The 24,705-nt window shown below is 39.6% G+C and overlaps 1 protein-coding gene across 5 annotated transcripts in view; it reads left to right on the top strand.

Annotated features, from left to right (window-relative positions):
- GLYATL2 (glycine-N-acyltransferase like 2) overlaps positions 1-24,705 on the top strand; it is a 57,836-nt gene extending 33,131 nt beyond the window's left edge. For 3 of the 5 annotated variants that reach the window (XM_085011091.1, XM_085011093.1, XM_085011092.1), the window contains 8 exons: positions 5,951-6,808; positions 6,952-7,061; positions 18,016-18,132; positions 18,455-18,530; positions 19,036-19,143; positions 20,530-20,656; positions 20,750-20,930; positions 23,912-24,705. In XM_085011091.1, coding sequence (XP_084867217.1) covers positions 18,095-18,132; positions 18,455-18,530; positions 19,036-19,143; positions 20,530-20,656; positions 20,750-20,930; positions 23,912-24,320 — 939 coding nt within the window. In that variant the 5' untranslated portion in view covers positions 5,951-6,808; positions 6,952-7,061; positions 18,016-18,094 and the 3' untranslated portion in view covers positions 24,321-24,705. The remainder of the gene's footprint in view (positions 1-5,950; positions 6,809-6,951; positions 7,062-18,015; positions 18,133-18,454; positions 18,531-19,035; positions 19,144-20,529; positions 20,657-20,749; positions 20,931-23,911) is intronic. The other 2 variants (XM_085011094.1, XM_005660879.4) reach the window with 1 other exon arrangement.

Consider the following 24,705-nt stretch of genomic DNA (forward strand, 5'->3'; position numbering starts at 1 on the left):
GTAAAAATCAAAATATAACTGTAATAATTCGTATATAGTGTCTATGCAAAATATGTATGCATGTGTGTCAGGATTTGAATGGAACAAGTAAACATGAAAATTTGGGGGGGATAGTGTAACATGGGTGATTTACTTCCTATTTCAGAATTTTCTTTAACACAGTTGATATCTTTTAATTTTCATACAAATTAGAAAAAAAGATGTAAGATACCATAACTATAGTTAACCATCAGGATTATGAAAACAAAAAAAGTTTGCCTTTTCATCAATATAATCTTGTCCAGCTGAATCTCTTTTCTCTTTCAAAGCTATCAAAACTCTAGACTAGGGAGTTCCTGTGCAAACGGCTCACTGAGATGTGAACTCCGGCTCCGTGGAAACGAATCTGTCTAGCGCCCATAAGGATGCAGGTGTGATCCCTGGCCTTGCTCAGGGAGTTAAGGATCTGGCATTGCTGTAAGCTGTGGTATAGCTCACAGACGAGGCTTAGATCTGGTATTGCTGTGGCTGTGGTATAGGCCAGCAGCTACAGCTCCAATTCAACCCCTAGTCTGGGAACCTTCATATGCCTTGAGTGCTGCCCTAAAAAGACAAAACAAACAAACAAACAAAAACAACTCTAGACTACATAACAGTTGGCAAGTTGGCAGAGGGGAGCCACCCCACAGATCCACGACCTTCCTCACATTGTAAATTCAGTGTAATGAATAAAAAAGCAGATTCAGGAGTCTGAACACGTGAGTTCAGATCCCAGTTCCACCAGTTACTACCTACCATGTGACCGCTCAAACATCAAGTTCTTCCACAACACTTTGGTTGCAAGTAATAGAAACTGGTTCTAGCTCACTTAGGCAAGAAAGGAACATTAATTATCAAGATGTAGGGTAGCTGTCCAAATCCAAGGAAAACTTGGAGCCCCCTGGTGGCCCAGTGGTTAAGGATCCTACGTTGTCACTGCTGTAGCTCAGGTGACTGCTGTGGCGTGGGTTGATCCCTGGCTTGGGAATTTCCACATACCATGGGCATGGCCAAAAAAAGAGAAAAAAAAAACCCAAGAAGAATTTAACTCCCATAACTTGCTTAAGACAGTAATCAGGTAGCCTTGTCTATTCAGGTAAAGAAATGAATGAATGATTTTTTAAGGATATTATAAGGATGAATCATTCTGTTTTCTCCATCCATGTGCCACAACCTTCAAGATTCAGCTTCCAAAGATCTGATTAGACTAGTATGGGACTCGTACCCACCACCACTTGGTTAAGGAAGAGTAGAGAACCTCAACTGAGAGGTCCACTAGAACTATAGGCAATAGGGGAAATTAGGTAAAGAAAATGTCTCAGGTCCCACAGTATGGCCCAGGGAACTATATCCAATTGCCTGGAATAGGCCATGTTGGAAAATAATATGAAAAATGAGTGTGTGTATATATATATTGTGTATATATATGTGCATATGTATATATATATCTGAATCACTTTGCTGTACAGCAGAAATTGGCACCTTGTAAATCGATTATACATTAATCAAAAAAAATTAAAGTCGACAGTGAAGACAATTCAATAAAATATTGGTGAAAGATTTGAATAGACACTGCAACAGCAACAATAGCAACAACAACAACAACAACAACAAAGATAATATCTCTCTCTGTATCTCAGGTCAAGCATGTTTGCATGTATTTCATGATAAACCCCGAGGTCCCCTATTTCAGGATTCTTCACCTGCAACACAAATCCCATTACATTTGCATCTTCCACCCGTTCCCTTTTGTGTCACCTCCATAGATCTTGTGGGGCAAGGGGAACTGACACAGACATGAAATTCATTCTGCCTGTTATACCATAAATAATAAAATCTTGTCTCTGAATCAGCAGTCATATATTCTGCCAGCATTTATGAAATTGTGCCTGTTTATCTTGTCAATAGGGTAAAATCTTTAAACCTTCTCAGTTCTTGACCATTCTACCTTCAAAATGTATCTAGAATCCAACCACTCTCATCCTGATTTCTACAAACATCCATCATTAACTCTTGCCTAAATTACTGCAATCTGTCACTAACACCTCCCAGCTTCTTTTTGCTCCTTCTAGTTTATTTCTTACCACAGAAACTGGAATTTTCCTTTAAAAACTAAAGCAAGTTCTTGTCATTCCTTTCCAACTCCTGCTAAGACTACCAAACCCATTCAGAAAAAAAGACACACATTCTTTACAATGATCCCCTAGGTTTGCTATGACTTAGGCTCCATACCCCTTCCTGGCTTCCTTTTCTATTTCAGTGCCTCTGGTCACTCTGCTTGGTTCAGCTGCTGGGCTTCTTTGCTATTCTTTAAACTGGTCAGGTCCACGCTTGCCTATGACTCTTGTATGGCTTTTTCCTATGCCTATATTCTCTATTCTCCTTAGTCTGCACAGACGCTTCTCTTGCCTCATTCAAATCTTCACATAAAAGCCACTTTCTCCATGTGACCTTTCCAATCACCCTATTAAAAATCACCACTGCTCCCCTAACTCTCTGCCATGCTCCGATTTCCCATTATCATTCCCTACTTCTTTTCTGTTTCCATAGTATTAGGTACCTTCAACCATGCTGTACAATTTAATTATTTAAAAAATTTAGTGCGTGCTTCCTGCCCCCATGAGGTTTTGAGCTCTGATGAAAGCAGGAGTCTTTTTTGCTTGTTTCTTATTAAGTGCCTATAAAAATCCTTGGTCTCCATCAGACACAATAAATACAAATGAAAGAATAGTCATTGCTGCTGATATCAGAAGTCCTCCATTTACATTACAGACCTTTTAGAAAATACTTATGCACTAAGAAAACAGCTCAGGAAGTTCCCGTCATGGTTCAGTGGTTAACGCATCCGACTAGGAACCATGAGGTTGCGGGTTCGATCCCTAGCCTTGCTCAGTGGGTTAAGGATCCGGTGTTGCCGTCAGCTGTGGTGTAGGTCACAGATGCTGCTCGGATCCTGCATTGCTGTGGCTCTGGTGTAGGCCTGTGGCTACAGCTGTGATTAGACCCCTAGCCTGGGAATCTCCATATGCTGCGGGAGCGGCCCTAGGAAAGGCAAAAAGACAAAAAGACAAAAAAAAAAAAAAAAAAAAAGAAAGAAAGAAAAAAGAAAAGAAAAGAAAGCAGCTCAAACAGCCACAGTCCCACTCTCTTGAGATAGCTACTGCTGACATTTTAATGTATATTCCTCCAATGTTATTTTCTATGATTTATATCTTATTTATGAAAGCATATTGGTCGAGACAGAGAATGGAGCATATTTTGTTTAATCGTTTTCAGATTTTTTGGTAGCTGGAATATTTAGAGTGTGGTATGTGGATTTATATTTTTGCCCTGAGCACCGCAAATGTTAAGGTGGTCCTGTCCTGCAGGCAAAGGGAGAGATTTGGGCACAGACTGATCTTGGCAATAAGGCAACAGCATATGTGCATGCAGGATCCCATGGTGCCTGGACAGCTGCCCAGTCTTTGGGGAAGGGCAGTGTACTGGGCATGGGACAGGATCCAGAGTGAGTCCTTGATGAGAAACAAAAATCATGTGGACAACATTTTATAAGACTGATATACTCTCCATCTTATTTTGCAACCCAGTTTCTTCCTTTAACAGTATTTTCATGATTATACCCTCTTGATATTGAGCATTTTTGCTTAATACCACTGACTGGGCAAAATGTAACTCCTTTAACCACTTCCTAATGGTTGGGTAATTAAATATTTTTCTGACTTTCCACTTTTCCAAATATCCCCTTGGTTAATCTTCCATGCTTTCCACACCTTTGTAAATAGCTACAATTATTTTCTTAGATTACATTTCAACAATTAAAATTGAGAATCATGAGAGTTCCCACAGGAGTATGATGGGAATGGCAGTGTTTCTGGAGCCCTGGAATGCAGGTTCGATCCCCAGACTGGCACAGTGGGTTAAGGATCCAGTGTTTCTGCAGCTGTGGCATAGGTCTCAACTGCTGCTCAGATCTGATCCCTGGCTCGGGAACTCCATATACCACCAAGTGGCCAAAAAATTAAAAATAAAATAAATTTGAAAATCATGAATGGCTAATATTTTGTCCAAGAAATGAGTAAGAGTCAGCTTTTATTAAGCCCCTTCTGCTAGCTACCTTCACTTATAATGACTTATTTCGTGCTCTCAATAGCCCAAATTATCCTCATTTTACAGATGGGGAAATCAAGGCTGTAAAGGTGATTTATTCAAGGTCATTCAGCCGAGACAGTGGCTGATACAAGATCTGCACTTCCTTATTGAATTCCAGTTCCCTTGCTACCTACAGTCTGCCCCGAGGCAGCCCAGTTTTTTCCTACTCATTGTCTCAGGATCTTGGCCAGGAGAGCAACTTCCTTATGGGCTTCCTTAGGAGCGTGTAAGCTCCTTTGACCTCTTGACTAGACAGGCCTCCTTTGTACCATCCTTGCAATCAGCTCTGGAGTTCCTCTGGGGCTTAGTCTGGGATCATGGGGTGCAGAGGGCTAAGGTTCCACTCAGACCCTGTGCCTCTTCTCTTAGGAAAATATGGCACCTAACACTTTAAAGCTATATAATAAAGCAACTATATTCTTAAAACTATGTTTTGTCTTTATTTTTTCATATACCTAATACCACAAAGAATAGCCATACACCAACCATCCCTGAACCTCTGTGAGGCTCTGACTCTCCTGGAGATTTGGGGCTGGACTACAAGGCTGGGAAACTGTGGGAGGCTGGTATAGTCTCACCCTCTGTATTCCTTCACAAGATCTCATGGGTCCCTGGGATTCTGCTTTCTTCTTGATGTCCTTCATTAACCCTTAGCAGTATGAAACTGGGGTGCAGCAGGTGCCTTAGGAAGGAGTGCCCATCTGCTGGCAGTCCACACTCAGGTATAAAATCCTTAGGGATCCTGAGGCAACTTGACTTTGCCAGATCTTAGAGGGACCTAAAGGTCAAAGGGTCACTCTACCCCGATCTACATTAAAACCAACTCCTTAAAAGTTATCTTGAGACGGTGACTGCCTGTTTGCACACCTCTTCCAGAGTCTGGAAATTCCTGGTATATCTTTATTAGGGAATTCACCAAGAGGTCCTCCTGCTCTCAAATGTGGGGGCAGTTTTTCCATATCTTCCAAGGGCCAGGGTCTTCTCTGCTGGCTTCTAAAATGATAGTGGGACACTTGGGCTGGGGGCTCTCCTAATGCATCTGCTCTCTATCCGAATTCCTAACAAAGTACCTCGTGATGGTCCAAAGGAGCAGCCAGACTCTCAATTCAGGGGCTTTGGGGAGTGAGCAGATTCTGCACCTCCGAACACTCAGTGAGGTCACTCAAACAGACAAACTTGAAGTGCTGGTGGCTTTAAATGTGGTTGTGCTTCTTTGGAAACACTTAGTGGGGTATACAAAATTGTGTGATCTCAACTATCTACAGGGTGATCTTTTTGGGGGGTGGGGGGGTGCATCCATGGCATTCGCAGAAGTTCTAGGACCCGAGCCACAGCAGGGACAATGCCGGATCCTTAATCCAATGAGCCACCAGGGAACTCTAGTGTGATCTTAGCTATATTTAAAATAAAAAATTACGCATTTCCTGGCATGGAATAGACAAACATTTTTTAAATGGAGGGTGAGGAATTTCCAAAGTTAATGAAGTAGGTTTTTTATAAGCTAAAAACCAGCTAAGGGTAAGGAATCACTCATTGAAGAATCATGATTTCATTATAAGCACTTGGTCTTTGGCTTCAGCTCAAGTACAAGGCATTGTTGATGGCTAGCTTTGTGACCTCAGGAAAGGCGTTTATTCTCTTTCAACATTATCTTCCTAATTTGTGAAATATAACTCTTGCTTTTCTCATTTCATGCATGATTAAAATTTGTGAAGTTGCTTTGCGAAGTTCCTGAAAGTGGGTAAAATATTGATAACTTATTATCCCTTTCCTTTATTTCCAGGTCTTCAAAATGTTAATGCAGATCAGACTCTTTTAGGTAGCTTTTTATACAGTACATTATATTCTCATGTAGTATGGGAGGCCCTGATTCAGCTGATGTGAGGAAGCTCCTGTATTTTTTTAACAGGCAAACTTGGATGACCTTAATGTGGATGCTCCGAGAAGCACACTTTGGGGAATCCTTTTCACATCTATTCTCCTCCAAAATGCATTCCAGTCCCTCCCTAACTTTTGTCCAGTAACTGTGTATTATGCTAGTATTACAACCCCCCTGCCCTCATCTGTCCCCTGCATTTTTGACAACGCCAAGGACAAGGTGTGTACCAAGCTCAGTTCTACTCACAGTGACTTTCCTGAGGTTTTTCTCTGCTTTTCCCAAGTCACAAGTGTTTAGAGGCTTGAGACCAAGAATTTCCCAGTGAAGCCAGATTTTCTAAGTCTTTTGTTTGCTCAAATGATGCTATTTGAATAATGCTGCAATGAAGCCCTCTCTGCCAACTCCTTCAAGTTTCCATATTATAATGGCTCTGGAATAGCCAATAGTCTACAAGCGATCATGCATAAATCAAAATCTTCTGTGGGACACTTATAATTGTAGAAGCTGCTCACTACAGAACACATTCCTGGTCTTCCTCTGGTCTGCAAAGCCTCTGACTTCATACAGTCAATGGACATAACCTCCAGTTTGCTCCCTACTAGGAACCCACAACTTAGAGCTTTATGCTAAACTGTGACAAGTTAAATCAGTTGGGGTTTAGTGTGGATAAAACTCTAAGGTAGCGGCCATAGGAGCCTCTCCATTGACACACTGAACAACGGCAGAAGGTGGTGTGTATACAGATCTACAAAGAAATTGCAGGTAAGCAGAATTGTTTGGAATAGCAAAACCCCTTTGTTTTTTGTTTGTTTGTTTGTTTTGTTTGTTTGTTTCTCAGTCTTTCGCTTAATTGGGATCCCAGTTCTAAATAATTTGTATTATTCTCCCTTTCAAATCTTTGGAAGGAGCACCCAGCAGTATCCCAGTGCTGAGAACAAATTCCTGAAAGAAACTGTAGGTCCCTGGAGCCAGAAAGAAGTACTTTAAGAATCTACAAAGCTAGTGTTTCAAACTGGTAAGCCTTCTAGATCCTTTCCTTGAACTATAATTGTTTATACCTACCTGTATACCTTTCTCTGCTGCCTTCTAGACACCCAGAGTAAAAATAAGAATCAGCATTCTTGGGAGTTCCCACTGTGGCTCAGCAGTAATGAACCTGTCTAGTATCCATGAGGTTACTGTTTCGATCCCTGGCCTTGCTTAATAGGTTAAGGATCCAGCATTGCTGTCAGTTGTAGTGTAGGTTGCAGACACCTCTGGGATGCCATGTTGCTGTGGCTGTGGTGTAGGCCAGCAGCTGTAGCTCCGATTCGACCCCTAGACTGGGAATTTCCATATAAGGACCTTAAAAAAAATTAGCATTCTCCTGGTCTTCCATCCATGCCTTCAAAGAATTACTTGTGTAGAAAAACTCTTCCTTTGCATACTGGACCATGCAGCTAAGATGAAGCTTTACTCTTTTGGATTGCTTTAGGCAAAATTTCTCTCCATTTATCACTACATTTGGCAACTGACTCACAAACTTTTCTCTCCATCAAACTCCTGCCACATCCTGGTGAAGTCTCTGACACCTGTAACTCCCAGTCCCTTACTGGCTCCAACTCTATTGACTGGAAGTTGAAGCCAATAGCCATGGATCCAGAACTGATCTACCTCTGAAGTCCTAACCTCTAATATCCTAATTTTTTATTCTAGTCTCCTATTCTCTGAATATACGCCCCCTGCCCAGCACCATTACTATTCTTTGACTTCGTAAAGGAGTTTCATCCTACACTCTCTCCAACTTTTCCTACTTGATTGGACCTAATTTACTTACTTCTTTCTCTCTCCTAGATCCCTCATATGCAGTTTGAAGCATCTCATCCCCTTGTTCTCAAATACTTCGCAGCTTATTTTTATTGCTGCTCTAAGCGTGGAGAAAACAAAACCCTAATTTGTTGCAATTTGTCTTCTCTGCTCCTAGTCTCTGGGTGCTGAGCTCATGCATGTGGATGATTATCACTACTGAGTGATGGCTTCCTACCTGCACCTGGTCCTATACAATACTTGGCAGTCCCTATGTGTATTCCTTATTTCCTTTATATAATTTTATCTATTTATTTAATTAAGATAGAGTTGATTTACAAAGTTGTGCTAATTTTTGTTGTACAGGAAAGTGACTTCGTATTACAAATATATACTTTCTTTTTAAATTACTTAATGAATTCTGTTACATTTATAGTTGTACAGCAATCATCACATCCCAGTTTTTACAGCATGTCCATCCCAAAACCTCAGCGCATCCCCCCCACCCCTCAACCTGTCTCATTTGGAGACCATAAAGTTTTTTGAGGTCTGTGAGTCAGTATCTGCTCTGCAAAGAAGTTCATTCTGTCCTTTTTTAGATTCCACATGTAAGTGATAGAACTTGATGTTGGTGTCTCATTGTCTGACCAACTTCACTTAGCATGATAATTTCTAGGTCCAACCATGTTGCTGCAAATGCAGTTATTTCTTTCCTTTTAATGGCTGAGTAATATTCCATTGTGTATATGTACTACATCTTTTTTTCTTATTTTTTAATTACTCGATGAATTTATTACATTTGTAGTTGTACAATGATCATCACAATCAAATTTTATATGATTTCCATCCCACAACACAAGAACATCCCCTGACCCCCCAAACTGTCTTCTTTGGAGACCGTAAGTTTTTCAAAGTCTGTGAGTCAGTATCTGCTCTGCAAAGAAGTTCAGTCTGTCCTTTGTTCAGATTCCACATGTCAGTGAAAGCATTTGATGTTGATGTCTCATTGTATGGCTGACTTCACTTAGCATGATAATTTCTAGGTCCATCCATGTTGCTAAAAATGCCATTATTTCATTTCTTTTAATGGCTGAGTAATATTCCATTGTGTATATGTACCATGTCTTCTTTATTCACTCTCTGGCATTTAGGTTGTTTCCATATCTTGGCTGTTGTATATAGTGCTGCAACGAACACTGGAGAACATGTATGTTTTGGAATCATGGTTTTCTCTGGATAGATGCCCAGGAGTGGGATTGCCAGGTCAAATGGTAGTTCTATTTTTAGCTTTCTGAGGATTTTTGCATCTATGCACATCAGTGAAATTGGCCTGTGATTTTCTTTTCTTTTTTTTTTTTTTTTTTTTGTGGTATCTTAGTCTGGTTTTGGTACCAGGATGATGGTGGCCTCATAGAATGAGTTTGGGAGTGTCCCTTTTCTGTAATTTTTTGGAATAGTTTCAGAAAGATAGGTGTTAGCTCTTCTGTAATGTTTGATAGAATTCACCTGTGAAGCCATCTGGTCCTGGTCTTTTGTTTGCTGGAAGTTTTTTAATCACAGTTTCCATTTCAGTACTTGTGATTGGTCCCTTCATCTTTTCTACTTAATCTTGCTTTAGACTTGGAAGATTGAACTATTCTAAGAATTTGTCCATTTCTTCTAGGTTTTCCATTTTATTGGCATACCGTTGCATGTAGTAGTCTCTTATGATCATTTGTATTTCTGTGATGTCCATTGTAATTTCTCCCTATTCATTTCTAATTTTATTGATTTGAGTCCTCTCTCTTTTTTTTCTTGATAAGTCTGGCTAAGAGTTTCTAAATTTTGTTGAACTTTCCAAACACCAGCTTTTAGTTTCATTGATCTACTCTGTGGTTTTCTTTGTTTCTCTTTCATTGATTTCTGCTCTGATCTTTATGATTTCTTTCCTTCTGCTAACTTTAGGTCTTGTCTGTTCTTCTCTCTCTGGCTGCTTTAGATGTAAAGTTAGGTTGTTTCTTTGAACTTTTTCTTGTTTCCTGAGGTGAGCTTGTATTGCTATACATGTCCCTCCTAGAACTGCTTTTGCTGCATCCCATAGGTTTTGGAGTGTCATATCTTTGTTGTCATTTGCTTCTAGTGCCGGAGTCCAGCTCCAGCGGCCAGGGATGCACACCCTGTCGGGGGATGGATGGTGTTGGTGAATGCACATGGAGACAGCTTCTTTGTCCCTTCTTTCAGGGATCTGGACTGCTCAAATTTTATTGGCGTAGATGATTGTTTTATAAGACAGTTTTCAATTACATCACAATGTTAAAAGTATACCCGAAGGTCAAGTTCTAAAAGTGAACTCCCAGGTTATGCTTCCTAAAAGGCTACAGATGTAAGGATTTGGCATTCACAAGTCTTGTTTTTAGATTAGTGCTTATCTCCAAAGTGTCATGGCAGGAGGACAGTATGAGAAAATCAACTTCAGTTAGCTATCACTTAAAAGATTCTAAAATCAAGGACAACTCTCATAGCTAGGTTTCTTTGACCATGAATAATATGTCTAACTTTATCTAAGTCTATAGTACATTCCAACTTCTAAAGCTTACAGTATAACCAGTTAGTAAATAAACGCTATGTTTTTAATTAAATTGGATTTGAATAGGGGAAAGTCCATAAGGATGAAATTTTTATGTTGTTGTAATTTTGTTAAATCACAAATCGCCACAGGAAAATAAGAATGGAAAATAATAATAAGCAAATAACAGGAAAGACTGAGGAAAAACCGAATAACAAGTAAATAACAGAAAAGACTAAGTCATCCATGGAACAATCCCCACTAAGCAATGCAAAATGGAAATTTTTTTTCTGGAAAATTTAGTTCCCCACCAATGTCAGTAGGCAAACCTCATTGTCTTCTAGGGCCTGTCCTCAGAATTGCACCCTACAGGCAGGTATCCCCTTGTTTAGGAACCTGCCCTCGGAATTGCACCGTTCAGACAGGCTGCTTTTCCTGATTAGGAGCTTGTCCTCAGAACTGCACTATTCAGGCAGGCCCCTTTTTCTGATTAGCAGCCTGCCCTCGGAATTGTACTGTTCAGGCAAGCTCCTTTCCTCAGCTCCTTGTATCTTCTTGGGTCCCTGCATTCTAGGTACTTTTTAATTTCCTCTGTGATTTCTTCAGTGATCCATTGGTTGTTTAGTAGCATGTTGTTTAGTTTCCACGTGTTTGTGTTTTTTGCAGTTTTTTTTCCTTGTTGTTGATTTCCAGTCTTACAGCGTTTTGTTCAGAAAAGATGCTTGATATGATTTCAGTTTTCTTAAAGTTACCAAGGCTTGATTTGTAGCCCAGGATGTGACCAATCTTAGAGAATGTAACACTCCACTTACACAAATGTTCCATGTGTACTTGAGAAGAATGTGTATTCTGTTGCTTTTGGATGGAATGTCTTATAAATATCTATTAAGTCCATCTGGTCTAATGCTTCATTCAGGGCATGTGATTCCTTGTTGAATTTCTGCCTGGATGATCTGTCCATTGCTGTAAGTGGGGTGTTAAATTTCCCCACTATTACTGTGTTATTGTCGATTTGTCCTTTTAAGGTTATTAGCAGTTGCCTTATATATTGTGGTGAACCTATGTTGGGTGCATAGATATTTACAATTGTTATATCTTCTTCTTGGATTGATTCTTTGATCATTATGTAATGTCCTTCCTTGTCTCTTAAAATATTCTTTTTAAGGTTAATTTTGTCTCATATGAGTATTGCTACTCCACCTTTCTTTTGGTTCCTGTTTGCATGGAATATTTTCTTCCATCCTCTCACTTTCAGTTTGTATGTGCCCCTAGAAGTGAAGTGGGTCTCTTGGAAACAGCATATATAAGGGTCTTATTTTTGTATCCATTCAGTCAGTCTATGTCTTTTGGTTGGAGCATTTAGTCCATTAACATTTAAGGTAATTCTTGATATGTATGTTCTTATTGCCATTTTATTGACTGTTTTGGATTTGGTTTTTTTGCTCTTTTTTCTCATCTTTTGTTTTTCTCTCCTCCTGTGGTTTGATGACTATTTTTAGTGTTGTATTTGAGTTGATTTTTCTTATTTGGTTTGTATCAATTGTAGATGTTTGGTTTGCAAGTGTCCTGAATTTTTGACATAGTAATCTATATACATACGAGATTGTTTTAAGTTTCTGGTCTCTTAATTGCAAGTGCATCTCCAGTGTTCTACATTTGTACCCCCCTCTTCTTACAATTTCTGATTTTGGTAGCAAAATTGTGCATGGGTGATTTTGTATCTTTACTGTATATATGCCTGTACTGGTGAGCCTTGTCATTTGTGGTATTTTTGTTTCCTGTTGCTGTCTTTTCTTTTCTGCCTAGAGAAGTTCCTATAGTATTTTTTTGTTGTAAAGCTGGTTTAGTGGTGCTGAATTCTCTTAGCTTTTGCTTGTCTGTGAAGCTTTTGATTTCTCCTTCAAATGTGAATGAGAGCCTTGCTGGGTAAAGTAATCTTGGTTGGAGGTTTTTTTCTTTCATCATGTTAAGTATATCATGCCACTCTCTTCCGGCCTGCAGAGTTTCTGCTGCAGATATGCCGATAACCTTATTGGGGTTCCCTTGTCTGTTATTTGTTTCTTTTCCCTAGCTGCTTTCAATATTTTCTCCTTGTCTTTAATTTTGGTTCATTTGATTAATATGTGTCTCGGGATGTTTCTCCTTGGGTTTATTTTATATTGTACTCGTTGTGCTTCCTAGATTTGAGCAAGTGCTTCATTTCCCATGTTAGGGAAATTTTTGGCTATTATCTCCTCGAATATATTTTCTGCCCCTTTCTCTTGCTCTTCTCCCTCTGGCACCCCTATAATATTGATGTTGGTCCATTTAATATTGTCCCAGAGGTCTCTGAGACTCTCTTCATGTGTTTTCAATCTTTCTTCTCTTTTCTGTTCCCCATCTGTGACTTCAGTAATCTGTCCTCTGCTTCACTTATTCATTCTTCTCCCTCCTGTATTCTGCCATTGGCTGCTTTTAAAGAAGTTTTTATTTCAATTATTGTATTTTGCATCTCTTCTTGCTTAAGTTTTATGTCTTGTATTTCTTTGCTCAGTGTTTTCCTGTAAATTATCCATCTTTGCCTCTAGTTTATTTCCAGTGTCTTGCTTCATCTTCAGCATCAACAGTCTAAAGTCTTTTTCCTGGAGGCTGATAATTTCCTGATCACTTAGCTGTTTTTCTGGGATTTTTCCTTTCTCCATTATCTGAGTTACAGTTCTCTGTCTTTTCATTTTTATAGGTTTTTGGTGTGGTATCCTTTTTGCAGACAATAGTGTTGTAGCCTCCCTATTTCTGGTGCCTGGCCCCCTTGTGGCTGAAGTTAGTATGGGGGCTGGCTGTAGGCTTCCTGATGGGAGGGCCTGGTGTCTGCCCACTGTAGGTGGGGCTGATTCCTCTCCCTCTGGTGGGTGTGGCTTTGTCTGCAGGTGAGATTAGAGGTGGCTGTGTGCCTGGGGGGTCTTTAGGCAGCCTATTTACTGATGGGCAGGGCTGTGATCCCACCTGGATTATTGTTTGGCCTGGGGTTTCTCAGTGCTAATAGGTGGGGCCAGATTTTCCCAAAATGGCCACCTCTGGAGGAACTCATGCTGATGAATATTCCCAAGAGCTTTGCCTCTAATCCCTTCCCCCACAACAAGCCCCAGTCACCCCCTCTTTTCCCAGGAGATCCTCCAAGAACTCCAGTTAAGTCCGATCCAGATTCCTATGGAGACTTTGCTTTGCCCTGGGACCCAGTATACATGAAATTCTGTGTGTGCCTTTCAAGAATGGGGTCTCCTTGCCCCCAGACCTGTGGAGCTCGTGTGCACAAGCCCCACTGGCTTTCAATGCCAGATGCTCTGGGGGCTCTTTCTCCCAGTTCCAGGTCCCCAAGTGTGGGTTATTAACGTGGGGTTCAGAACTCTCACTCCTGTATGTGAGTCTCTGTGATACAGTTACTTTCCAGTCTGTGCATCTTCCCACCCAGATGGTATGGGGTTGCTTATATCATGTAATCACCCATCCTATCTCTTGATGTGGCCTTCTTATTGTCTTCTGGAGTAGGATATCTTTTTGAAAGTTTCCAGTCCATTTGGTTGAAGGCTGCTCAGGATTTGGTTGTAATTTTGTTGATTTATGATAGAAGTTGAGCTCTAGTCCTTCTCTTCCACCATCTTAATCCCATCTCCTATAGATAATATTCTGAGCCATGTCCTTGAAGCTGTTTTGCAGGTGCTTAAGCCCCCCCATAACCCCCAGTGGAATAGATCAACCCCTATGTGTATTCCTTGTCTGCATTTTCTCCCACTAACATCAGAATCCATTCAAACCGCCAATCTTTTCCCAGAAATCTCTATTCTTTTCTCTTTACACTTTTCTTGAACACTCTCACCCTCTTTACTTCCAAAAGATGACCTGCCATTCTGTTTTGTCCAAAAACAGACATTCACAGAAAACTTGTTATCTTCCTGCTCTTTTTTTTCTAAGCCCACATACTCACATATATACCTATACACATACATGTCTACCCAAATTAAAATCTTTCTTTCCCATCTTGGATAGTCCTTCTGTCCCTAACTCATCCTAACACCTACACTTGGAAGTATGATTTAAGATTAAATGAATTAAGGAACATAAATGATTGGAGACAGTGCAGAGTCAATGTATTTAGCTGTTTTTCTTTCCTTCTTTTTCTCCTATTACATCCATTGGCTTATCAATTATAGTCCATCTTACCAGGTTTTCTGTAATTAGCATGACTATGCTTAACTCTCTCATGTGATGTTTTTCTTTGTGCTCCTGAACTCTCTTTTCTCCCTCAGTACTTTTATGTTCTTCCTTTCCTGGTCAAGCTCTTGGAAAGATTTATCTTCATTTCCTTACATTTTATTTAATCTCTAATCCCCTTAACCTTTTTTTCTTCCCCTCCATCATTCCATGTCATATCTCTCACCAAATCAGGTATCAATTTATAATTCCAAAATGCACTGGCATTTATAGTACTCCTCTCTCTTAGCTTCTCAGCAGCATTTGAGGACTCTGGTCCATCCCTCATTTAAATAAAGTTTCTCCTGTTTGGCTTCTGAGATACTCTTCTTATTTTTCACACTATTTTTTGGCAACTTTTCCCCAGTCTCCTCCATTGGCCCCTCTTCCTCTCTGATCTTGTTCGACATCTATATTCTTCTATATATTTTCATAGATAATTATAACAGAGTATTTATTGGATCTTGTTTAGCCGGAAGGATTCTGCTGCCTGGAGGCCCCGAGGAAAGTGGTGTGTGTTCTCCAGTTGGTGGGAGCAGAGTTGGGATCCTACCATGGAGGGCAGTTAGAGAACCTGCCCTATGGATGACACACAGGTGGCAGCAGTGAACAAAAGCTATGCCCAATCTTTTTCCTATCCCTTTTCCCCTTTTCTTCTTCTTCTCCTTCTTTTTCCGAGGCTGCACATGTGGCATATGGAAGTTCCTGGGCTAGGGGTCTAATCGGAGTTGCAGCTGCTAGCCTACATCACAGTTACAGCAACACGGGATCCCAGCCATGTCTGTGACCTACACAACAGCCTGAGGCAATGCCAAATACTTAACCCACTGAGCGAGGCCAGAGATTGAACCTGCGTCTTGAAGGATAGTAGTTGGGTTCTTAACCTGCTGAGCCACAACAGGGACTCCTCTCTCATCCCTTTTGACTGCACCCCCCTACATCTTATATATTTGATATAATGTGTTCAATGCAACCTACTGTTGTACATTTTCTTCTTTATTTGAAAGCATCTATTATTAGCTACATTTTCCTCAGGAAGTTGACTGAGCCTGGAATCAAATCAAAGAAAGTTATATGCTAAGTCTTCAAGAAAGTCTCCCAAGAGCTCTGTCACTATGCCTTGCTTATTTCATTCATTCACTCATTGAACAAAAATGTTTGTTAATATGTACACTAGGTCAAGTGTGGCGCTGAGGCTTGAGCTACAAGGAGGAATAAAATGTGGTTCCATATTCGAGGAGACTACATTCTTCTGGGGAAATATGCTGCAAAAATCCTCCCAAATGAACAGGATTATCTGTTCATTAGGATTATCTGATAAGTATACTCACAATTCTAGACAGTGCTGTAAACACACTGGTTTGTTCTAGAGCTGTGGTTTGGCTCAAAATGCTGATTTTTGTGTTAATAGATTTATAGGACAAGTTATCTATAGCACCATCTTTGAAGCTGCAGTTTCTTCAGTTATGTTCCTGTCCTACAGAATGGTCCCCTTGCTTGGATTTGAAGGTCTTCAGATTTCCCCTCAGGAATACACACACACACACACACACACACACACACACACACACACACTTAGTGCAATGATTGATGGTGTGTATACATGGTATATATATATATACACACACACCCCATATATATACACCATCAATCACTGCACTAAATACTTCACAAGCATTTTGTGACTTGATATAAATCCTAAGGACAGCCTACAATCCTAAGGAGGTTTATTATGCCCATTGTATAAAGAAAGTGAAGTTCAGACAAATTCAAGCAGAGTGACATACCTATTCCAAATGTTATGCTCTCAACCTCTGTGCCTCTCTTTCTTTTGATTCTGGCTACACACACACACACACACACACACACACACACACACACACGCTATGAGTAGTGGATTTTTTGGGACTGTTGTACTTGAAAAAAATAAATGACTCCCTTATAAGACACCAAAATTGTTTGGAATTTCTTGCATTCATTGATTTTTGGAAAATATGATGACTTGTATAATCTAGCATATATTCTTTGATCAGGTACCTGTAATACATATCATTAGATATTACATATCATTAGATATTAATGTATATAAGACTGGAAGAAATTCCACATGTATGTCTTTTTCAATTTTTTAATTAAAGTATAGTTGATTTACAATGCTGTGCAAATTTCTGCTGTATAGCACAGTAACCTAGACATACATATACATTCTTTTTCTCATACTATCTTACATTATGTTCTATCTCTTGAGATTGGGTATAGTTCCCTGCCCTGTAGAGTGGGACCTCATTTATTTTCCATTCTAAATGTGATAGTTTGCATCTACCAACCCCAAACTTCCTGTCCATCCCTCTTGCCCACCCCGCTTGGCAACCGCAAGTTTACTCTCTGTCTGCAAGTCTGTTTCTGTTTTGAAGACAGGTCCATTTGTGCCATATTTTAGATTCCATATATAAGTGCTATCATATAATATTTGTCTGTCTCTTTCTGACTTACTTCACTTAGTATTCTTTATATACAACTTTATTTCAGAAAGAATTTGAGATGGGTACTAATTTGAGATTATACGTTGACTTTATAACATAGACATTTCCCGTGTGTCATTAAATACACTTTGAAGACATCATTTTAATGGCTGCCTGCTAACCCATTGTTTGGATATGCCATCATTAAGGGAACCACTTCTCTACAATGGATTTTGGATCATTCCTAAATTTACACAATCATTGTACAATAATAAATTTCCTTGTATTCATATCTTTATAGATGTCTATTATTTTTTCCTTGGTATGAGTTTCTGGAAGCGGAATTATTGAATAAAAGAGTTTGCTCTGTTTGTAAGGTTGCTAAAATATAATTCCAGTTTCTAGATTTTGCCAATTTGTATTTAGGTATTATCATCACGAATCAATTTTTCTTTCCAATGGTGTTGTCCCTTAGGGAAAAGCGACTACACACAATATGGTCTCTAGGATATTTTCCAGCAGGTTGCATTCTTTTATGATGGCTGGAACTACTACTGATGCTGTGGCAACATTAGAGCAAGTGTTTCAATCTCAAGGGTCTCCAGAGACAGTTTCTGAAGAGATACATTATTCTTCATTTGCAAATGGAAGCTGAAGATAGTTGCTTCTCCAAGTCTTGGCCTGATTTGCATCAAATGGGTACTAGGAGATTCAGAGTAACAGATGTGTTACTTCTTACTGTGGAATTGTAGAGAGCTCACCAAGGAGCTCTGAGGTCTAGATGCAGCTCTGGACTTTATTATTTGTAAAAGGAAAGGTTTGGTCTAGATAATGCTTTGCCCTTTGCCTCTGGCAATGCGTGGTGTCCTAGGTCATTTCTCCTTTCTCCTCTTCCTGGACACCTATCTCATCTCTTCAGGTATTTTTGTTTTCTGTGTTTGTTTCCTTAGATCATCTTCCTCAGGAAAGGGGACGAGGTGTTACAGAAGATGTTTGTGCTTCGTGAACCCTTGAAGCTGCAGAGTCTGTATGAAACCTTGGAAAAGAGCTTGCCTGAGTCCACTAAGGTGAGGGAGTAAGGGAAGATCTGGGGAGCGATGACTGAGGTGTGAGGAAGATAGGTTCAGAGCTCAGATCCTTCTTGGGCAGGCGGAGGTACAGTCTACAGTCACATTCCTTCCCCAGGGACGATCTTACCACCCATATCCAGATTTACCACAAAATGCCTCTTTATCTCCCAGTATTCTCCTACCATACACCTTGTGCCATAATCATTGAGCCATTCACAGTTTAGCAGGTACAGTATAAGCTCCAATGTTTTCAAACATGTACTCATGGTTTTCCTCCTACCTGAAATGACTCGACGACCTCTTCTCTTTACTTTGCCAGGGAAAGACTTTACTTATCCTTCAAGACTGCATTTAAGTATTACTTCTTCTGTAAGTCTCCCACCACTTTTAGACAGGTAATGCATTTCCTTTTGGGGACCCTACCTCACCTTGAGCATAGAGCTGTCAGAACATGTGTCCTATTATGACTAGACTGTGTATCTCTTTGTCCTTCTAGACCCAACTTGAAGGCAGTGGCCATACCACATTCAACTTTAAATTCTCCGTATTTGATACAAATTTGATATATAATAGATAGATGCCATATAAATGGTATAGTATTACATTTTTATTTTAATTTATGATATTAAATTTAAAAATACAAAAAAGTATGAATTTTTAATAAAGATTAATGTTAGGGAAGCCCACTCCTACTGATTCATTATTAACTTGAATTTTTGTGGACCCCTTTGGGTTGTTTTGCAGTTTCTTCCAATGAATAGTTCAACAAGCCATCCCAGAAGGACTAGTTATGTTCTGCCAAACCCTTCTAATTCCTGGCTTTATTTCCCATTCCACAGCCAGGATCCTATCTCAAAGAAAAACTTCATCCTCTCCTGTTTTGTTCTGTTGCTCTTGTAGGTATACGGTGCCATTTACAACATTAAAAATAAAAATCCATTCAACTTGGAGGTGCTGGTGGATGCTTGGCCAGATTATCAGACAATCATTACACGGCCTCAGAAAGAGGTGAGAGCACTAGCTACTGAAGATCAGGCTGCTCACCCTCTGGATTTTCTCCATGTGGGAATTCAGGAGCTGGGGCCGGGGACTAAGGAGAAGAACCTTGATACCCCTGATTCACACAGGTTTTAGAGGGGCTGCTTGGGGGAGAGGGCAGGACAATGAGACAAGGCATGGGAGTAGGTCACATAGCCCATAATCCAAGACTTGTAAATAGCATTAGAATCCCACTGGTCAGTACTTTTCCATCAAGATTCTGATCATAGGCATATTCCTCAACATAGATGCCTATGGCTGGAAGTGGTTAGGAAGTGTTTTTCTTTCCCTGTGACTAAATAAACACCATCTAGTAATACTTGAGTCAGTGTTGCATTTGAGAAGATCTAAATTTGCCAAATGACTTCTTGTGTGTCCTTGGGAAGATGACTGTTTTTTTGTTGCTGTTTGGTATGGTTTGGTTTGCGACTGTGGCGTATGGAAGTTCCAGGACTAGGGGTTGAATCAGACCAGCCACAGCCAGAGCAATGTGGGATCTGTGATCTATACCATGGCTTGTGGCAATACCAGATCCTTAACCCACTGCATCCTCACTGACACTATGTCGGGTTCTTAACCCACTAAGCCACAAGGGGAACTCCACTTTCTTAACTATAAAAAGTGAAGTTGACAAAAATGACTGTGTCAAAGATTTACAAAATGATAGATAAATCATATATATTTAATAAGAATGTCCTCTCTATTTTCTAGATTTGGGAAGTCTAGGCAGTCGATTCCTTCCTTCCTAGAGTAAGAATATTTTAATAGCCACCCCTCATCCCCTCATCCATATACTTAGCAATCAGGGAAATTAGAACACAACATCACCCACAGCAACCCCCCGAGGAGAGTTAGCACCAGGCACGCGGCCGCTCCTCTACTCCAGGAGTTGCCATGAGCTCTAGCATAAAACCTTTTTCTAAAAGTCCCATTTTTTTTTTCACATACACCCCAAGAACCAATCACCATGCCAGTCCAGAATGCTGGGTCACCACCTCCTCACAGACCCAGAGTCTTGACCCTGACCCTGTTCCTTGTACTTTCCTCCATATCTTAAGTACACTCTCTTTTAGTTCCTTAACACACACTATTTCTGGAGCACTTTCCGTCTCAGACAACGGAGCTACTTACCACCTCCCGCCCAGGGTAGCTGACCTCCATGCACCCTCAGAAAGGAACCACCTTTAGTGTGGCAACAATGATTTATTTATTCTACGAGGAATTCCAAGGACATTTTCTGCACCTCTCTCAGAAAAACAGAGCGTGTCAAACACACGAGTCTCTGGTACTCCAGACACATGCAACATGTTGTAAATGGTAGTGCTATGTAAATGTGATTGGTATTTGTTACCTCAGGAGATGAAGGATGATCTGGATTATTATACCAACACTTACCACATCTTCACCAAAGCTCCTGAGAAGTTAGAGGAAGTCCTGGCATGCCCCCAGGTTATCAATTGGGAACAAGCCTTCCAGATCCAAGGTAATTGTTCTGAATTAAAGGCAAAGACGCCTGGGTTCATTCATAGCAAATGTGAACGGGGTGAATCAATGCCTGACTTTCTCCTCTCTCCAGGTTGCCAAGAGAGCGTGGGTGAGGCCATAAGAAAGATTTCAGCTTCAAAATCAGTGCAAGTAGATTACAAGAGAACCATGCTCTTTATGAGTGTAAATGAAAAGAAGCTCAAGAAAACAATTGATGACAAGATAGATTTGATGAAGGTACCTAAAATGTCTAAAGAGGATGAAGATGGAAAGTAAGATTTTACCTTTTGCTTCCTAAGTTCCTGATAGCATCTTTCAGTCTCTATAAGGGCCAGACTTATAAATGTAGGATATGAGACTAAATTATAGGTGCATGTAAAGGGAGGGAGCTATGTTAGCTAATCTTTCCTGAGCATGGGCAGGAATTCCATTAGAAGATATCCTCAGGATTTCCTGTTGTGACTCAGCAGTAATGAACTTAGCTAGTAAGTATCCATGAGGACATAAGTTCAATACCTGGCCTTTCTCAGTGGGTTAAGGATCTGGTGTTGCTGTGAGCTGTGGTGTAGGTTGCAGATGCAGCTCAGATCCTGAGTTTCTGTGGCTGCAGCTCTGATTCGACCTCTAGCCTAGGAACTTCCTTATGCCCCAGCTGAAGCCCTAAAAAGACCAAAAAAAAAAAAAAAAAGAGAGATATCTTTTTTACATATATTAATTCCCTTAGGTTTCATAAGAATCCTCCTGGAAGAATATTGGACATCATAATGGCATTGAAAAATCTTTACTGAAACTTTTCATTTTTTGCAAAAATACTGCATGCTATACAGGGCATACATGTATACAAAGTAAAAAGTGAAAGTTGCCCACTGGGATTCCTCACAATCTTCCTGTCCAAGTGTAAATTCTCTTACATTGCTGTGGATGCTTATACTCTGTAGGTGTGAGTTGCTTTGTTAGTTTTTTTCCTACCAAATATGCACGTACTATCCTGCAACTTACTCTTTTCACTCAGCAATGTGTTATATGCATCTTTCATGTAAGCCCATATGGATAGCTTTCATTTATTTTGACAGCTGCATAGGTTTCCTTAAGAGGGAGATGCAGAATTATGTATGCCTATATTAACACACTTTTGATTTATCTCCAGTTCTTTCTAATAGCAAAAATTCTGCAATAAATGTCTGTGTAAATAGATCATTGCACAAGTTGCATAAATATTACTGAAAGCTGGATTCCTGGAATTGAAATGGTTGGGTAAAATAATATGTTTATTAAATGAAAGATACTACAAAATTGGATGGTACATATAACATATGAATATATGATAACAAAACATGTGAAAAAATTTGTGTCCTTCAATAGGGACATGGATAGACTTGTTACAGTACAATCCAAACACTGGAATAATATGAAGTCATCAATAAGAATAGAGAGCTCTGTGTGAATTGATAAAGAAAAAACTCCATAGCTAATATATTGTTAAGTGAAACAACAACAAATAAGATGGACGGAACAGGGTATACTGTATATGCCATCCCAGTATGTACACATCTAAACTTCCATAGAATGCCTCTAGAAGATTATGTAAATATATTATATTACAGTTTCATCTAGAGAAGGTAACTGCATAATAGGGTTTCAGATAAAAAGAAATAATTATTTTCCATCAATATCCATTTATGCTTCCTAATTGTATCATTCCTTCAAAAATATGCATTATATTCATGCAACTGATTTAGCCAGGAGAGCCAACAATATTTGAATCCTGCTTTGTCTTAACTATGTTCCCAGGAGGGTTTTTAGAGAAACAAATCTACAGGGACATATGATAAATGAGAAGTAAATAATACTTGATATTATAATTCTGGAAATATGGAATGAAGTGCTTATTCTAAGGTGATTCTTTCCTATAAGCCCAAATGTGTATTTTGATATCTTGCCACTCTGGGTTTGTACCGTAGGAAAAAGGCAGGTGAGGATGCTTGAGATCTTTGAGGAAGTAGGGCCAGGATCAGTTCAAGGATGCAAAAGAGAGAAAAACAAAAAACAAAACACCTCACCCATGTGTAGACAGTTTAGTGCCCAGTGAACCCACTCTCTGGTAAATGTGAAGTGACTTTGAAATTGACAAATTCCTGAAAACTCTTCCATTTTCATGAGAAGTAAAACTTCTTTGAGAATTTTTCTCTTTCTCAGCCCCTCCTACTTACAGAGGATGTTATTCTGTTTTACAGGTGAGAAAACGCCTTCTCAGATAGCTTGCCCAATGAGATAATCAGGACTAAAACCCTAATTGTTACCACCCAAAATCCAAGACGCTTTTTCCCGTAGTGTCACTTCTTAAACTGCCTTTTTGTACTTTCCTAGAAGTATGTGGTGGTGAGTTTTGGGACACAGAAAACCATAAGATCAAAATGGCTGTCATCTCCCTTTAATATACATTTTATTGAAATATATGTCGAAAGAAATGTTGTCTTGTACATTTAGATATTTTGTGGAGTAGAACTCAAAATCCACATTTTTGAATTCAAGTATAGTTGATTGACAACATCCTGTTAATTTCAGGTGTACAACATATAGAGGCTCAACAATTTTATAAGTTGTACTTACAGTCACCTCAAAATAATAGCCACATTTCCCTATGCTGTTCAATATATCCCTATAGCCTATCCCGTTATTTTTTATTTTTTTAAAAAAAGTTTTGGCCATGCCTGCAGCATATGGAAATTCCCAAGCTAGGGTTCAAACCCATACCATTGCAGTGACCTGAGCCACAGCAGTGACAATATTGGATCCTTGACCTGCTGAGCCATACAGGAACTTCAGCCTTTCCCTGTTATACACAGCAGTGTGAACTTCTCAGTCCCCTACAAAAATCCATACTTTATACATGGTCTTTGAAGAAAATTCAGCCATATAGAGGGTTGCTCTTGTCTACAATCCTCGCTCTTTTAGGAACGCATTTTCTCTTTTCTTGGGGTATTTGGTTGGGCCTTTTTGAAATACACTATACTATATTTTGCTGACTCTCCACTGTGAAATGTGTCATAGAGGACATAAGGTTTTTTCTCTCTCAACTATCTGGGAACATTTTGAAGCAGGCATATAAAAAGCAGTGTGTGTATGTGTGTGCATGCATTTCCTCCTCAAGGCTGTAGGTTCCTTAGGGGAAGGGATGTGTCATATTCATTTTCTGCAATCCTGATTGTTCCTTAAATGTTGGTTAGATAAATGCACATTTTTTTCTTGACAGGAAAGAAAACTTTAGGACTATCTTCTTGGATGCCTCATATGCGGGGCTTGTGAATGAGCACTGGGACTTTGGAAAAAATGAGAGGAGCTTGAAATATGTTGAACGCTGTCTCCAGAATTTTCCAGGATTTGGTGTGTGGGGTCCAGAGGAGTGTCCAGTCTCTTGGGTTGTGATGGAACAGTCCTGTGAGTTGAGAATGGGTTACACTGTTCCCAAATACAGAGGCCAAGGCAACATGTGGCAAATTGCTTACCACTTTATATCATATCTTATTTCAAAAAACATGCCATTTTATTTACATGTGGCAGAAGAGAAAGAAGAAATTCAAAAGCTAATGAGAACTGTTGGGTGTAAGGAGAGTCTTTGTGGCTGGCATCAGTGGATATGCACCCCTAAAAAATATTGTTGATTGGTGCCATTGCCCATTTCAAGCCTTTCTTATCAGTGAAAAAAGAATGCAAAAAACATGGTCATCTATGTTAGCGCACACAAAAAAATCCAATTATCTGGGGTTCGTGCATTATGTAAGTCAACACATATAAAAATTTTGCCTTCCTTCTCCTCCAGATTGCAGAAAATTAGAAGCTTGCACGTTGGATGTTATACTTTTGTGACTTTTTAAAATTCTGAGTGATAGATATTGCAGTTAAAATTACCCAGTGTCAATCATTACCACCAAGATAACCCTTTAGAAGCAATATTTTCTTTTTGGAAGACTCCTTTCTTGAAAGAATCATACTTTTTCATGCTTCTATGTTTGAAAATAAAACAAAAAAAAATCTGTTTTGAAAAAA

Source organism: Sus scrofa, chromosome 2, assembly GCF_054392235.1.
Source record: "Sus scrofa isolate SSC_HxYL_T2T_F1_AM1 chromosome 2, Sscrofa_HxYL_maternal_Yorkshire_Landrace_v2.0, whole genome shotgun sequence".
Classification (NCBI taxonomy): domain Eukaryota; kingdom Metazoa; phylum Chordata; class Mammalia; order Artiodactyla; family Suidae; genus Sus; species Sus scrofa.